Raw genomic sequence first — 17,106 nt, 5'->3', positions numbered from 1 at the left:
ATACAAGCCAGAGACGCACATGACCTGAACACAGACGCACATTAGAAACTTCAGTCTTGTCATATTTAGCAAACACTTTCCTTTTTAAGTATTGGTTTTAATTTTAATTAAAATACACTTTCTAAAATAATGTTCATAGTTTGAAATATGAGTAGTTAAAAACAGAGAAAATGGATATCTGATAAAAACACTGCTATTGTTTATGGGTGTACTTTTAAAGATGATTTTTGACAGCACAATATTAAAGTATCAAAGGCAAAAGGGATTAAAATGTATAATCTTGAAAACATACAGTATATGCAGTTATTTTTAACCTTATATTCATTAAAGAATCCAGAAAAAGTTTTGTGGTTTTCATGAAAATATAAAGCAGTGTAAGTGTTTTCAATAAGCATATTAGAATGATTTTATTGGAGAAAAGGCTGCTAAAAATTTGACTTTGAATAAAAGAAATGAATAGTTTTTGGAAGTAGGGGCGCACAATATTGGAAAAAAATTGACATTGCAATATTTTGTTTTTCAGCCATATACATTGCGATATGAAATGTACTTCAGTAAATAGATTGAATAACACTTTTTTTTGAATACTTTATTATTTCAGAATGCCCAATCCCAATTTTATTTTTGTACCTCTACTCGTTTCCCTTTTCATTCCCCTTGGCCCTTATAGGGGAAGGGCTTCACAATTTACCCCTAAGAAATGGGACAGCTCTACAACACCTGCACACGTCATCATATATCATTGCGATCTCATGCATCAAATGAGATCGACGATCACGACTGTTGTAGTTATTCCAGTTGCGATATTTTTTTGTTATTTATCTTCAGGAAATCACTGAAGGCATATTTCATGTTATCATAGCGATATAATGTGGCTATAAGATCATAACTGTACTGTGCATTTACACCGTGGCCATATTCATCTATATAAACACACAAAAACATTAACATTATATCAGTCACTGTAAAAAGGCCATTCCCAGTCATTAGACTTTTCTGACAGGATATTTGAGTGTTATCAAGTGACAGATGTGAAAGTATGTTGTGGGATTACTATTTTAGCAGTTTTTAAAAAAAGCATGACGGTAAAACACAAACACGGTTATGAATATATTAAAACATATGCTTGTTTGTTGTAAAAACTTGTAATAGCGACAAAAAATACTAATTTGTGCATCTCCACACTTCCGTGTGCAGCCATGCTGCCGTTGTGGCTCATGTATTCTGGGAAATTTTCTTACTGCTTGGTTTCAAGTGTGGTCCTGAAAATCTCTATTTCGAGGGGTATCTAGCACTTCCCCTTAGCCCTACGTCTTCAAGCTAAAGAGAATTGGGTTGGCCTTATCTCTTTACGTGAACGCGCAAATCGAGAGGTAGGGGTAAGGGGAAGGGGAAGGGCTAAGGGGGAGAATTGGGATTGGGCCTTTATAGAGGAATGTTTATGCATAATTGATTAAAATTAGTTAATTAAATTAATGCACGTTTTTTATTTGACGTAATCTCAACTAAAACATAAAGAGAGGGCAGGGCATACAGTAGTTCTGCCCCTTTTAAAAAAACAGTAAATATTTTGTTTTTATCAAAGCTCTAAATTCAAATTTTAATTTTCAATATTTAATCAATTTAACTTTAAACTAGATTTTTAGTGGTGAAAAATCATACAAATGAGAGAAAAAATGCTTATATTTGTCTGGTAAGTCTTAATAGCAGTTGGACACACATATTTAAAAAAATAACTTAAAATGACACTTGGTAGTTTTCACTGGAAAAATGTATGTTTGTTAAACTACAAATGCAATTGTTTCTTGTGCCTAAATGGTTTAAACTCACTTGATGTGTTTAACAGGAAAAAAAAATGCAATTAATAACTTTAAATGGTTAAAACTTGCCATTAATCTACAAGCTCCTGTTCAACAAAAGTCCATACTTGACACCAGCTATGTTTCCATCCAAAAATGCAAATTCAATTTATGCGCAAAATTGGATCATCGCATAAAAGATGTGCAAATAAAGCAGCGTTTCCATACAATGAGTCAAAGAGAATAAAATTGTCACTTCCTGATTAACTGGCACCAAATATCAACAGTAAAAACGGGATTTTCTGTGGTAGGAGAAGCTGCATCAATGTTTTCTTTATTTAATAAATGACTTTCACCTCAGAAGATGATGCCGACACGGAATGAATTTGAAGCTATGAGACGCAAACCGCAGATGCTCTTGACAGTTCTGGAGTTAATTAATAATATAATAGCACTAATACTGAAATGGTTACGCCGTTTTAGAATGACCAAAACAACATGTCAGATGTTTTACAAAGTGCTCAGCCTGCTGGTTTGTCCATACACACACATTTTTATCATCACATGATCTCTTATAACAAAATCACATGACCGTTTTTAATGCACATACTGGAATTTGTTTGGTAAAAGTGTTTCCATTGTAGTTTATGCGCAACTTTTCTTATCGAATAAAAAGTTTATCCGACTCAGTTGTGGGCAGACAATTTTTTATGCGCAATTTCAACATTTATGTGCACCTTGGTATTTTTCTATCAACCGATATTTATTTATTTAATTTTTTTATGTGCATATCCAAAATACACATGAAAATTGGTGCATGGAAACATAACTAATGAGATCCTTTGATGGGACCATTGCGGAGGCGCACATTGCGATATCGATGCTAAAACAATATATTGTGCATCGCTAATACAAAGCAGCTATTTGAAATTGCAGTATTATTTCACAATTTTACCCTATATTTGAAAAGATAATTGGTGAGTGTAAGAGTCGTCTGTCAAAAACAAAACATTCTGATCCTAAAAAATGTGTCGATTTTTCTTGATTTCAAAAGTTTGACACTGATTGATTTCTAAAATCAATTTCATTTGTCAGCCTTGACAGGATTCACGTACGTGGTGCTTCACTCTCATTATGAAAATGTAATACAAAAATTGTAATGTCATAATTGTGAGATTTGAGCAGGTGCAGAGGTGAAGGGACACCTCAAACGCAAATATATGCAGAGGCTCTTGAAAGCATAAGCCCCTGATAAAATTCAAAAATGATATTACATGGCATTGTCCTTTCTCCCCCTGCATTCAGTAATCCTGTTACTGCATTGTTGCATTACTTCAATTACCATTATCTCTGAGAGCTGTTGAATCTTAACACAATCGTCAAGGACAAAACAAAAGGAGCTGCAGTCTGGGCTAGTGACAGCAGTGAAGCTGTCGAGATGGAAGGCTGAGAGTACAGCTCGCGAAATGCCAGCAACTGTCCAAATGACCTGCGCTTTCGCATGTAGGAGGTTTTGAATCGCTGTACGCAAGAGCGTCCGTATCCGGTGCTTTTGTTTGCTGTGGACGCCGTGTATATGTGTGTGTGTGTGAGAGAGAGAGAGTGAGGGGGGTGGTTTTCTAGTGGTGGGAGGAAGAACAATGGATGAATCTGCATGTTGGGGATATTGGGCTGCCCGAGCTGTTTTAATCTGGCATTCATCTTAGTCTGCCAGCGCCATCGATCCAGACGGCACACATAGAAATGCACCCCGGTCTCTTAACAAAGCCAACAGCAGACATTACTCCAAATACTCACACACACACACTCCATCTATACGTGTCAGTCATCCACGTGTGTCAGTCAAGATAAATCCATCCCTTTCAATGCGCTTAGCTGTATTTAAGTGTATTTTAATGAAATTGCGATGACAATTTCTCATTTGTAAATGCACTTGTGTAACTAACACAATGCCTTTCGAGTGTCAGCAAACAGGTTACGTGTGTGCGAGTGCAATAATATCCAGCTGACCGGTCCGCCAGCCGGATTTTGACCCAGATGAGCTGTCTGAAATTTGCACAAGTCACACTTTTTTGGTTATTTTTGCACTGTAAAGTTATCTGTTTGGTGTGCTACACTTTTCCTGCGCAAGATGCAAGACTCAGCAAGGGGGGAATGGGGAACTCGCAACATATTTCCTTCCTCCGTGTCTCCGGTTTCACCATGGGCACCAGTCACTCTCTGCCAAGCCATCACCGCTCTGTAATACAGCCTTACTTTTTTGTCAAGATCATTTAGTGTGGCTTTATCTAACTGCAGTTTAATGCGTGTGTGTGTGTGTGTGTGTGTGTATGTGTGCCGATTTAGCTGGATTAGTCGGTCCTGTGAGGATGTGGTTGGCAGTTTGGGGAAGAGAGAGAGAGGGGGGGTGTTCTTGTTTTCCCGTGGCTCTGTGCTGTAACATTGCTCTGACATTTCCCTGTGTAAAAACTGCCAGCAATGCACTGAGCGCTCGCATCCGTCTGTAAGTAGCCTTGCCGCTGCCAGCTCCCGCAGACCAGTCCAACAACTGTCACCGGCATTCTCTGCCTCAAACGCAGTGGCTTGCCAGCTTGTCCGGACTGACCCGCTTTCGCTGCAAATTGGAGAGCTTTCTAATTAACTGAGGAATTGGTGAAAATTAGAAGAAGTCTGACTTTTTTTCTGAGTATACAGATTAGCTTCTCATTGCGGGAGCAGTAGTCAACTACATTAAACAGCTGTGAGTCTCTTTTACCTCTCATCCAACGTCTCCAATGCTCCGCTCTCCGGTTCTTCTCTCAAAAAGACAGTCAATGACACAAAGAATACTCTTTCAAGTCTCTTGAGAAAATTAAAATTAGACCGAAAGGAGGGGGAGGCTAATTTCTTTGGCAGGCTGCTGCTTTTAATTCCACCCAGTAAAATCTTCAGAGTCTAATAGCAGATTATTGGAGCACCTGTCGGTGGCTCGCCGACTCCCGTCATCCGAACAGATTGTGACAGTTTTGTCAGAAGAAGAACCTGGCTGTGAGCGTGCCAAGCACGATGTCCGCATGGCACTCGCCGGTTGCCTGCGCAAGGCACGCCAGTCAATAATACCGCCGCCTGCGCGAAGCTATCAATTATTGCCGCAATTATTTGTCTAGTTGGATATTCAAAATGTCATGTGAAAAAGATGATTACATATTCCGCCGAGTGTTGCCATGTGTAATGAAATGAAGCGGGCCCTTGTTAAACATGGAGATGCGCTAACCTGTCCTTCAGAACATCCCTGTGGCTGGTGAGGAGCCAATGGACCCTCAAAGTCTATTTAAAGAATCCAAGGCCTCCGTTTTGAAAGCGAAATTGGGTGTTGTGTTGGAGGCAAATTAAAACTCTCTCGCAACCTCCACAACAACAGATAGCCATTACGGCTGTGTGACAGGAGTGAAAAAATACCCTTTGCATGATAATACAAAAATGTATACTAGGTTAAACCCTCTGCAGGTGGCAGCAATTAAATGTAATTTCTGCAGATTGTAATGATCCATAATTTAGCTGGCCTTTGCATCAACCCCCCTGATATAAAGTAGTGTGCAGTCTTGATTTGGTTGCAGCGCTTTCAGCTGTTGGTCATGAGTGAGATTGTCAGGAGGTGTCGTGGGTGGCAGGGCCATAGAGCAGCAGTGTGCTGTTATTTTTCTCTCTGTTCACACCAAGCGTCACCTCCTTTGCTGCCCATCTCTCTCAGCTGAAAGCTGGCGTGTGATAGCGCCACCGTTGCTCTCTTGGGACCTTGGTATATTTTTAAACGTTTGTCAAATTGCAGATACATTCTGTCTTATTTATTTATATTTGTGGATTGTGCTACTTTTAATGAATGATATCTCAAAACAGTATGTATTTGTTTGATGTTTCATATATGTAAGTGGAACAAAGCCATACAAGGCTTCAAATGAACAAAGTTTGTGAAACACTAGTATACAGTGCTCAGCATAATTGAGTACACCCCATTTTGCAAATGATTTTTTTTAATCAATTTATCAACAAATATCATATATTTTGGTGCATTTGAACAAAACAGATTTATTAAATAGATATATTTATTAAAATAATATTTTAGTCAGCGAACATCTTTAGAAATAAAAAGATAATACAGTTAAATTCATGTAAAATATTGAAAAAAATTGACAAATTACAAAAATTTCAACAAAATTTTATACTTTTTTTTATTTTTTATATTTTTTAATTTGTATTTAATATTTTTGTTTAACATATAACTAATTTTGGACTGTTATTTTGTTAGATAAGCTCCAGATTTGGTTTCAGTACTGACTAATCTGATGTATATGCACAAATATAATATTGTCTAGCTTCCTATAGAAAATATTCATTTAAATGAGAGATCTGTAAGGGGTGTACTCATATATGCTGAGCACTGTACACACATGACCATGTTTTATACTATTTTGAGCTCTGCTTGTATAATGGTTGCTCCTAAATATGATCATGTGTTTATCTCACACCTTGATGAGCATGGTGGGTTTTTGTTGTTGACCACGTTAAAGAAGTACCAAGCCAGACATAAAATGATGACCGGACAAAAGGGTGCAGCGATGTCCGGAGGTGGCTGTCTGCCCGCCACGGTGTCTTCCAGAACCACCCCCATTTGTGTGCATTAACAGGATTATCCGAGAAAACCCACAGTGGCTCTGGCCTGCCTTTCCTCCTCTGAGCAGCAGAAAGGCCTTGCCTCGTTACATGCTTTGCTGGCTATTGAAGACTTCAGAGAAAGCCCCTCTGAGGAAAACAAACGAGATGAAAGAGTGCATGCTGCCTGTTCGGCTCCGTTCAGCACCTCTTTCAGCCTTTCTTCCCGCCATCTCTCCATTTTTTACATTTTCCCCTCTCCCTCTCTTTCTCTTGGGATGGTTGTAAACAGTACATGATAGCAGTTTAGAGACCTCTGGCTTTTGGGGGGAGTTAAATCCATCTCCCCTGTCCATTTTCGCTGTTTGTTGTTGTGGTTCCTGTGTGGATGATGGCTCTTTTCCTGACCGCTTGACCTTGCGTTTTTTTTGGGAGCGTAGGTAGATATCTGTACCTTTTGCATGTAACATCGCTTTTAGCGTTGGTAATTTTCAAAGTTCAAACTGTCACTCATTACCTTATGAAAATATCCATTTCATTGCCATTTGTCAGTTAATCGTGTGTTTTTTTAACTATAGACGCCCTGAACCTGCTGCTTGTTTACCTGTTGATGGTGCAAATGCCATTTGCAGCACTTTATAACATTTTGTTTTTATTTAGGAATGTATTCAGTGTAATTATCAAAAATGGCTCTGTAGCTTTTGACAGCCTTCCATCTGGACTAGATAAAACATTTAGATTTGAGCATATTCATGAGAGAGGTTTTTCTTTTTTTTCCCCTCCAATATGTTTTGGGTGTAATTAAGACAATTTTAAACGTGTATAGTAGTAATAAATGCAATGTAAAATGTAAAAACAAAATTAAATGTATGCGTCCACATTAACCTGATTTCACCAAGTAGGACATGTTCCTGGATTAACATCTATGTTGATCCTGGAACAACATTCCAATCTGTCAATCAAAATTAAGTGATACGTTTAACATTTATGTTAAGTTTAGGCTTACGGTTAAGTTTGTGCACTTCTACATTATTTTTATCCAATTGCTCTGATTTTAGGAATAATTTACAGTTATGGTTTGTTTTAGGGGTAAGGAATAGGTATGGATTACATATTCGAACAAAAATGATGTTAATCATCACATAGATGTTAATCCAGGATTGCATCGTACTTGCCAAAATCATGACGTGTATGGGTCCACTGGTTGTCATTTATCTACATTTAGAACACACTATATCAGTTCCTTCAGCATGCAGTGGCATAAAGATATTTAATAAATAGATAGCTTGGCATCAGGCATCAGCGTATTTAATGTTGAAAGGCTAGCCTCCTTCCTATTTAATATCCTAAATATGGCGGTGGAGGAGTCAGAAACATGAAATGAGATTACAAATGCAATGAGAGGAAAATCACAGGTCATTGTAAAAGTGCCATTGAAAGTCAATTGTTTTAAATGTTCTTTTGCTGTGACAGTTGTCCACATGCATTACCATTTCAGTTGTGTCTTTTTACTGTAACTTTTTCTTTATTTCCATTTTTACTTCATTTTTAAGAGCTTGCATTTGAAGAGAAGACAAATTATCAAATGAAGTTTATATCTTTTCATTGTTTACAGTAAACATACTAGTACCTTAAGTTACCTGAAGTTTGTAACCTTTAACAAATCCTAACTATATGTGCTTCCTCTGCTGCTCTTTTTACAGGATCTATTATTGTAGTCCTTCCAAATTTTCTTTTTGTGGTATGCTTCCTGCTTCATCTGTTTTGGTACATGGATGAAAGCGTTCAGCTCGAGCAAGCAGTATTGTTTGCTTTTACAGTCCTGCTGACAACTGTTACAAGACCCAAAGCAGGAGTGTATCACCTCATGCAAAGACCTGAGCTAAACCCCAACGCAGCCTTTCTCTGCTGGAATACTAGTGCTTTGTCTGGTCTTATGTTGTAAAAAGCTTTGCTCCACTGGGTTCTGGCCTACAGTCCTGTTTGGGAGCATGTTTATAATAAGAACAATGTTTACTGCTGTGTGATACTTACTTTAGCCTGCTGAGGGGCTAAAGCCGATGAGAGACTGTTAGTATAGGGGGCAGCACAGGTCTGGGATCTAAGCGGGTGATAAGGGAAGTTCATAAATGATTAAAGCTCAGATGTGTAGCATTGAGGAAACAGCTGAAAATGGAAGGAGTGTGAAAAATCAGGGTGCAGATCTGTTATCTTGATGGTTTTCCTTTAAATGAGTGGTATTACCTGCCTTTTGCTCTGTTAGAGAATTAACGTTTATTTTATTTTTGTGTTTTGCAGGTAAAGATGAGCCCAGCAGCTACACTTGCACAACCTGTAAGCAGCCGTTCAGCAGTGCTTGGTTTCTCCTGCAACACGCCCAAAACACTCATGGCTTCCGAATCTACCTTGAGAGTGAACGTGGAAGTCCGCTCACACCCCGAGTGGGAGCTCCTTCGGGAATGGGCGCGGATTGCTCCTCTCAGCCTCCTTTGCATGGCATCCATCTCCCGGAGGGAAGTCCGTTCAACCTCCTACGAATACCGAACTCTGGACGTGATGGGCCCCCTCTGCGAGAGGGGCGGTTTCCTCCTACGCCGCCTCTTTTTAGCCCTCCACCTCGTCATCACTTGGACCCTCATCGCATGGAGCACCTGAGCCCGGAGGAGCTGGCTTTGGCCACCCACCACCCGAGTGCCTTCGACAGGGTGCTACGCCTCAACCCCATACCCATGGATCCCCCAGCTATGGACTTCTCTCGTAGGTTGAGAGAGCTTGCTGGTAACACCTCAGGGTCAACTCCTCCTCTTTCACCTAATCGGCCCAGCCCTATGCAACGGCTACTACAACCATTCCAGTCAGGAACCAAGCCGCCCTTTCTCTCCACCCCTCCCCTACCTTCCATGCAGTCACCCTCTGGCTCCCAGTCCACCCCAACCCCTCTCAACCAACAGTCCAACACGCCCATGAAGACCAAGTCTTGTGAATTCTGTGGGAAAACCTTCAAGTTCCAGAGTAATTTAATAGTGCATCGACGCAGTCACACGGGTGAGAAACCATACAAGTGCCATCTGTGCGACCATGCTTGTACGCAGGCCAGCAAGTTGAAAAGGCACATGAAGACACACATGAACAAGTCATCGCCCACAACGGTCAAATCCGATGATGGCTTGTCCACAGCCAGCTCCCCTGAACCAGGAACCAGCGACTTGGTGGGTAGTGCCAGTAATGCCCTCAAGTCTGTGGTAGCCAAATTCAAGAGTGAAAATGACCGCATGATTCCAGAAAATGGAGAGGAGGAGGAGGAAGAGGAAGAAGAGGAGGAGGAGGAAGAAGAGGAGGAAGAGGAAGAAGAGGAAGGAGAAGAGGAGGAGCTGGAACGGGAAAGGGAGAGAGAGAGGGAGAGGGAGAGGGATAGGGACCGAGATGGAGGGAGAAACAACTACCACTTCGGTCTCAACCTTCAAGCTGCACGACACCACGAGAACAACGGTGGGCGTCTGGGCGAGGATGGGATTCCACGCTCACTGCCTGAGGTTATGCAGGGCATGGGCCTGGCTGCCAGCATGCAGCACTACAGTGAGGCATTTCACCAACACAAGCGGGGAGCCCTAAACTCTGACAATGATGCACATAGGGACATGTGTGATGAGGATTCGGCTCTAGAATCAGACAGAGTGGACGAGGGTTGCGGCTCAGCTATCAATGGCCGAGGCTCTTCTCCCAGCGAATCTGCCTCTGTGGGCTTGTCCAAGAAGCTCCTGCTTGGTAGTCCCAGTTCACTTAGCCCTTTCTCCAAACGAATCAAGCTGGAGAAGGACTTTGATCTCTCCACCCCTACAATTCCCAACACTGAGAATGTTTATTCCCAGTGGTTGGCTGGTTATGCTGCTTCTAGGCAGCTCAAGGACCCCTTTCTGAATTTCGGGGATTCCAGACAATCGCCTTTCGCCTCATCTTCAGAGCACTCCTCAGAGAATGGAAGCCTGCGCTTCTCTACGCCACCAGGGGACCTGGACGGCGGGGTCTCGGGCCGCAGCGGGACTGGCAGTGGCGGCAGCACGCCACATCTCGGGGGTCCTGGTCGGCCCAGCTCAAAAGATGGGCGTCGCACTGACACCTGTGAGTTCTGTGGCAAAATATTCAAAAACTGCAGCAATCTGACAGTGCACCGGCGCAGCCACACGGGCGAAAGGCCTTATAAGTGTGAGCTCTGCAATTACGCCTGCGCCCAGAGCAGCAAGCTAACACGGCACATGAAAACGCACGGGCAAGTGGGCAAGGACGTTTACAAATGTGAAATCTGTCAGATGCCTTTTAGTGTGTACAGCACCCTTGAGAAACACATGAAAAAATGGCACAGTGACCGCGCATTGAACAACGAAATTAAAACTGAGTAGCGGTGGAGTGTGGTGGCTCACTTGCCTATTAACAGCGAATAACACCTTGGCCCACTCCCACCCTCATCCTTGTAGATTTCCCTGTTTCGCTAGTCCAGTGGCGGCTAAGACAACGTGCTTGGCACCACCAGCACACCTTTTTCATTTACCGTTGAATGCATGATCTGTATCGGGGCAATACTATTGCATTGACGCAAACTTGGAGCCTTTCTCTTGTGCAATAATTTACATGTTGTGTACATTTTCTTTTTTCTTTCACATTTTGGAAGATTTGACAGCATGCATGATATATTTTGGCTAATTTTAAAAATAAATTGTCCCTGGTTGGTTAGTTGTTTAGTAAATGTGTTGCTGTTTTATCGTTCATTATTTTACAAATGTTTTTCCTTTGCTTTTCTTTTTTTGAGATCTAAGAAAAAGAAAAGAAAAACCATGCTGCATACATTCTGTAATACATATCATGTACAGGTTTGTGTTGTAACATGGAAGACTGCAGGCTATCGCTTAACCCTCTTTGGACGGGCTGGATATCGCACTTAAACTAATCTTTCAAAAAGATGTTCTGTCCACATAGGGTTAAAATAATAATTGGCCCCTATTACAGAATAAAAGTAATGACAGCCTTTGAATTTCTGAATGAAAACAGCATTGAGATTTGAATTTGTACTATCATTTGGTAAAACAAACAAAAAAAAAAAGAGTGCCTTGGATATCGTAAAATTGCATTGGTTAATCTCATTTGCTGGAATTCTGGAGTCTCAGCTAGACATTACACAAGGATCGATTTGGATCCTCATAAGGTTCTTGCATCAAGTACCTGACTGCTACAGTCAACTGTGACTTTGGAGAGAAGTAGTAATAATCAAAAAGCGAAGGAAATTTGTAGTTAATCATCATTAGGTACCAATGGAAAACGTATCCTTTCGTTGGGCATAGCACATGCAGTATATGGTGTGGGATTCCGCCTTGTTTACTATTATCTGAAGGTACTGTACTTAGCGGTACTAGTTTTCAATCCACAATCATATTGGATGAAATAATTTTCTGTGTTTGTTCAAGTCTCATCTTCAGTATCACATTTTGACATTTCTTTGATGGCCATTGTTAGTGTGAACATCCATTGCGAAGGAACACCTGAGGGCATTTGGAGCAAACTAATGTAATGTACACTTGAGAATTGGTTATTAAGAAAGCATTGAAATATTTGCAGCTGTCAGTGATGATTAACTATGAATTGCCTACAGGTCTAAGTCAAAATCTTATTTCTTTATTATTGCCTATGTCTGAGCTCCCTAAAAGACTAAATGAACCTGAAAGAGCGAGCGAGCGAGAGAGGGAAAACCATACACGTCACTTTTTTCCTTTGTTTTATTTGAGTTTCACACATAGTGTGGTACAAGCTGACATTCAAGGAGACTCTAATTTTGTTTTTTCATTGTTGCAAGACATCAGTGATGTTTTTGGTGTTTAGACAGCACCTGCCACTCTGCCCTTTCTTATTTTTAAGTAATGCTAATTGGAGGTCTAGTAGAGTATAAATTACGTTTGCTTTCTTGTTGGACAAAGAAGTGCACTGTTAAAGTTTCCCAGTTTACAGGTATTTACGAGAGGGAAAACTTCCTAAAGAATCAAACATGGTGTCATTATTTAATGTAAAAAAGCCAACTTCTCCTCTCACCTCATAAAAGATAAAGCCCAAGTCTGAGATAATATTAATGCGTCAAAGCACACAGTGCTTGACAAAGTACGGACAATTGAAACTTGCTGCTTTCACTGCAAGAACTTTTTTTTGTACAAATCTTTTTTTAAGTATGAAAATAAAAAGACTTTTTTAAAAAAGTTACATTTCATTATCTTAGGGGAAACTGTATTTAAGTTGGTTGTTTCTCTTTTGTCTTGGTGGTGTTCAAGACTTGATTACGATATATATAAAATGGGAAAAATCTGTGATTTTCTTTTTCTTTTTCCTTTCTTTTCTTCCTGCTTTTTCTTTCTTTCTTCTTTTTCATCTTGGCTCTTCACAGCTCTTCAGGTCAAACTTGCATTGGGGAAAGGTTTAAGATTATATATAAAATATATAATAGAGAAACTTAAATATAGGAAAATGCACATCATGTCAGTTCCTATGCTAAAACACATTTATGGTCTACTTTCTTCTGTATTTCTAGAATGGTATTTGAATTAAATGTTCACCTAGTGTAGGTACTACAGTATTTATATTGAGGCTTGTATTTTTAACTGTTGCTTGTTCTCAAAAGGTATTATTGTACCTTTTTTGGTAGTGGAAAAAAAACAACAAGCTGCCACGGTATATTTTTTTAATTTGGCAGGATAATATAGTGCGAATTATTTGTATGTTTAAAAAAAGAAAACAGAAAAAAATCCAATTAAAAAATTTAAGTATGTGGCATTGTACAAAGGAGGCCATTCAATGGTTTCCCCGAGGAGTCTTTTGAGAATGTCCACACTAGCTAAAACAGGTGGTTGTACATATCTTTTTTCTGTTCTTCTTTTTTAAAATCTCCTCTGCTGCCATTCTGTATGCAGTACAGCAAGCTAATGTTGGGTTGTTCTGTAGTGTGCTTCTGTCTTTTCACCTGTCTCACCTGAATACATTCCAGCATCTTGAAAAAAAAGCTAACTTCATATGCAGTAAAATACCAGTAAATAAACAAACAAACAACAAAAAAAAGGTTCAAATAAATGAGTTCAAATAATCACTGTTTTGCAGGTGTTTTCTTTGTTTTGTTTTTTTCATTGCCAAATATTAAATGGTGCTTTATATTTAGATTGGGACGACTTTCATATGCAAAGCATATTTAAAAATGAAATGGAACTAAAGGAGCAGCCCACTTAAGTTCATACTCTTTTGTAAATGGCAATGCGGAATATTTTGTTATCAGCCTTTTCTATTCCTGTTATGAGAGCTGTTTGTTGTAACTTGAACTTGAACTTTATCTTTTTCAATGGGAGTCACTATTTATTATTGCTTAAATACTCTGTTCAAAACGGAGACATAGAATGGATCATTTTCGTTTGTTTTCATTTTGTTTTTCTTTAGTTTTTTAAAAAAAGAAAATGACCAAAGGTCATTGACAGACTTGCTTTTTTGTTGTTTTTGTTTCTGGTCTATGTTAAGTTTTATTGGAGAAACCACTGTCTGTGTTTTCTGGCAGTTGTCTACATTATCCTGTTCACCAACCAATTTTGTCCCTTTATTGAAAACAATTAATAAAAAAATTAAAGCATATATTCGTGTCTGGTGGGCAAGATTTCTTTCTACATTTTGAGGAAATTACTCTTTTACACACACGCACACACACGCACACACACACACACACACACACACACACAAACCTCTTTTACTAGGGATGTCCACATCCGATCACGTGATCGGAAATCGAAATCGGGTCCGGTCATGCGGTTTCAGACTTGATCGGAATTGGACGTTACCTCCCGATCAGGACTCTAATATATGTATATATTATTTTTTAACACATCTATAGTCATGCGGTGGCACAGAGTTAGACCTCTTTCTTGACTTCACACAGAAACAGTAAAGCATGAGGCATGACATCACTTTGTTGCAGAGACACTATTGGTTAAATGCTGGCAAAATAGATCTCGGAAGCAGCTTGAAGTGCAAAGCGTGAGAATGTCTGTGGTCTGGAGGTATTATAAAGTTGATGATGACAAGATTGCCATAACAAGCTGTGCAATATGTAAACTTGAGATTGCCTGCTGGGTATTGTAAGTTGAGGCGCTATTTGTTTTTATATTAGATTTTTTTAATATATTTAATGTTGAACTAAAGTCCAAAGATGAAGAATTGATGTTATTTATTACTTGGTTGTTCAAGCTACCTCACAGAAGTGCTCTGTTTGTTAACAGAGTTGTTAAATAAAAAAAAGAACATCCTGGCTTTGTTTCTTCGCTCTGTTTTTTTTTTCTTCATATATTATAGAAGTATCAGACCGGCTTTTGGTATCGGTAGAAACTCCAAATCAAATGACTCTGACTCGAGGGCAATGAAACCTGATTGGGACATTCCTATCTTTTACAGCTATCTTTATGGGGAATTCCCATAGACGTAATGAATTATATACTATACAGATCGTATATTTTGTGGCCATACCCTAACCCTGCGCCTAAACCCAACCCTCACAGGAAACAATCTGCATTTTTACATTTTCAAAAATATGTGTGATTTATGAATTCATATTTCATCCCCACAACATAAGGAACACACAATTGCCCAGCTCAGGATGTTGCACTAAAGCCATGATGGTGTTTAACTCTCAAACTATATGCATGCCAGATAATTAGGCCAGTCGTCTTGAGCGGCTCTGTACTCGTGGCACCTCCTCCCTCCCCCATTCACTTGCTCGCTACTGTGTTTGCATGCTTCGCCAGCGGTGTGTTTGAGCCCCTAGGCTTATGTTCTGTTCTGGGGTCATGTGACCAAATAACTTGAAAAATGTTACTTTACCTGTTCTGAAGTTCAGAAGAACAGCTTAACACCCTTCATTTCGTCTGTACCTTTTGTGTGACATGCTACAAAACTTCGCCTTCACCTTCACAGAAAGTTAGTTTCAAGCCTTGACCATGAAGCTGGTCTTGGTTATAGTGATGCGCACTCAAATTTTCTCCTTTGTCTAACACAAATCCATAAAAGCAGACGGAGATGTGTTTCTTTAAGATTCCTCTTCAAACACAAGAAGGAAATAGCCACTTGTGTTTAGAGAGGCCTTTTGTGTTTTGGCAGGTGGGAAAGACGCAAAACTTCAAGCCCTCCCTTCGCAATCATTCCTATTTTATTCATCTGGCTCTTGAAGTCAGCGTCACTCTATTCGAACAATGCTGCGCTACAGACAGACAAATAAAACAAATCACTGACTTTTCTCTCCACGCCTGATAAACGAATGCTCTCATAACCCCATGAACTCAAATTCCCTCCATTTTTACAGACTTCAGTGCTGTGTTTATGATAATGATTCTGCCATCATTTACACAACCTCATGCCTTTTAAATCCTGTATGACAAATGTGCAACAGAAAAGAAGATGTTAGTCGGAATGTCCAAGCTGCTCTTTTCTGCACACTGGAGGTGAATGTGGACTGTGGCTGCCTCAACAATCAATCACTTTAAGGGCTGATTATCATCCAACATCTAATATTTTAATTTTAGTTATGTTCTTAAATGTACAAAGGTATGTAATTTTTGAACATCTGTAATTTAGTGTACAATTTTTTATGTAGCTATCCCCCCCCCCCTTTTTGCAGCTTGCCAGTTTTTAAAAACCACATGAGCGTCACATATTTTGGAATATTTTCATGTGAAAAAACTGACCATGTGCATACGTTTTTTGTTTGGTTTTTCTGTGTTTCACGTGTTCCATGTTTGATTTTTCAACCTGTATTTTACGTTTTGTCCGTTTAGTGGTTAATTTAGATGAATTAGTATGCGTTCAGTCATATGAAAATGTATTTAAAATGGACCCCTAAACCCCTGAATTTGATTGGCATTTTAAGCAGTTATTAATTTTGCATTGATTTAAATGGATTTTTTTAAGTGCGTCTGTTATGCTATTAATTATTATTTTTTGTCTCAAAAATAAATGCTAAAGTATGGTATAAAAACCAATGATCTGCCACACATTTTCTGATATAAAAAAAAAAAATAAGGCTGTATGTATTATTTACAACATACTGTTACTAAAAAACTACCAAAAAAGCTTGTTAAACTGTAGAGATACTGTTTTTTTTTTCAGAGGGCCAATAGAAGTTAACAGAGATCGAAGTTGCAAAATACAGTATAGAAGTGTAAATAAAACCATATATATATATATATATATATATATATATATATATATATATATATATATATATATATATATTTATTCATTTATTTATTTATTATTATTTTATTTTTTTTTACGGGAAACTATTAAATAACAGATTTATTGACAGCGTTGATCCACTTTAACAGTTCAAACATGAATTGTCTAAACATTCTACTAAACTTTTTTGTGCTGCGCTGAAGAAAGAACATCAAGTGACATGTAGGCATTGGACGATGCTCTTTTGTATACCGCGGTTTAAAAACTCAAGGTTTTAAAACCACCAAAATTTTCTGCTATACCATTCCTAAGGTACAGTTGAAGTCAGAATTATTAGCCCCCCCCCCCCCCCCCCCCCCCCGTTTTTTTCCCCCCAGTTTCTGTTTAATAGAGAGAAGATTTTTATTTCAAAGCATAATAGTTATAATAACTTATTTCTAAT

General features: G+C 39.1%; 1 protein-coding gene across 2 annotated transcripts in view; it reads left to right on the top strand.

Annotated features, from left to right (window-relative positions):
* bcl11aa (BCL11 transcription factor A a) overlaps positions 1-14,075 on the top strand; it is a 78,529-nt gene extending 64,454 nt beyond the window's left edge. For both annotated transcript variants that reach the window (XM_056471415.1, XM_056471416.1), the window contains exon 3: positions 8,727-14,075. In XM_056471415.1, the coding sequence (XP_056327390.1) occupies positions 8,727-10,825 (2,099 nt within the window). In that variant the 3' untranslated portion in view covers positions 10,826-14,075. The remainder of the gene's footprint in view (positions 1-8,726) is intronic.
* Positions 14,076-17,106: the final 3,031 nt, after the last annotated feature.

This window comes from Danio aesculapii, chromosome 13 (genome assembly GCF_903798145.1).
Source record: "Danio aesculapii chromosome 13, fDanAes4.1, whole genome shotgun sequence".
Taxonomy (NCBI): domain Eukaryota; kingdom Metazoa; phylum Chordata; class Actinopteri; order Cypriniformes; family Danionidae; genus Danio; species Danio aesculapii.
This window is presented reverse-complemented; position numbering and strand designations above follow the sequence as displayed.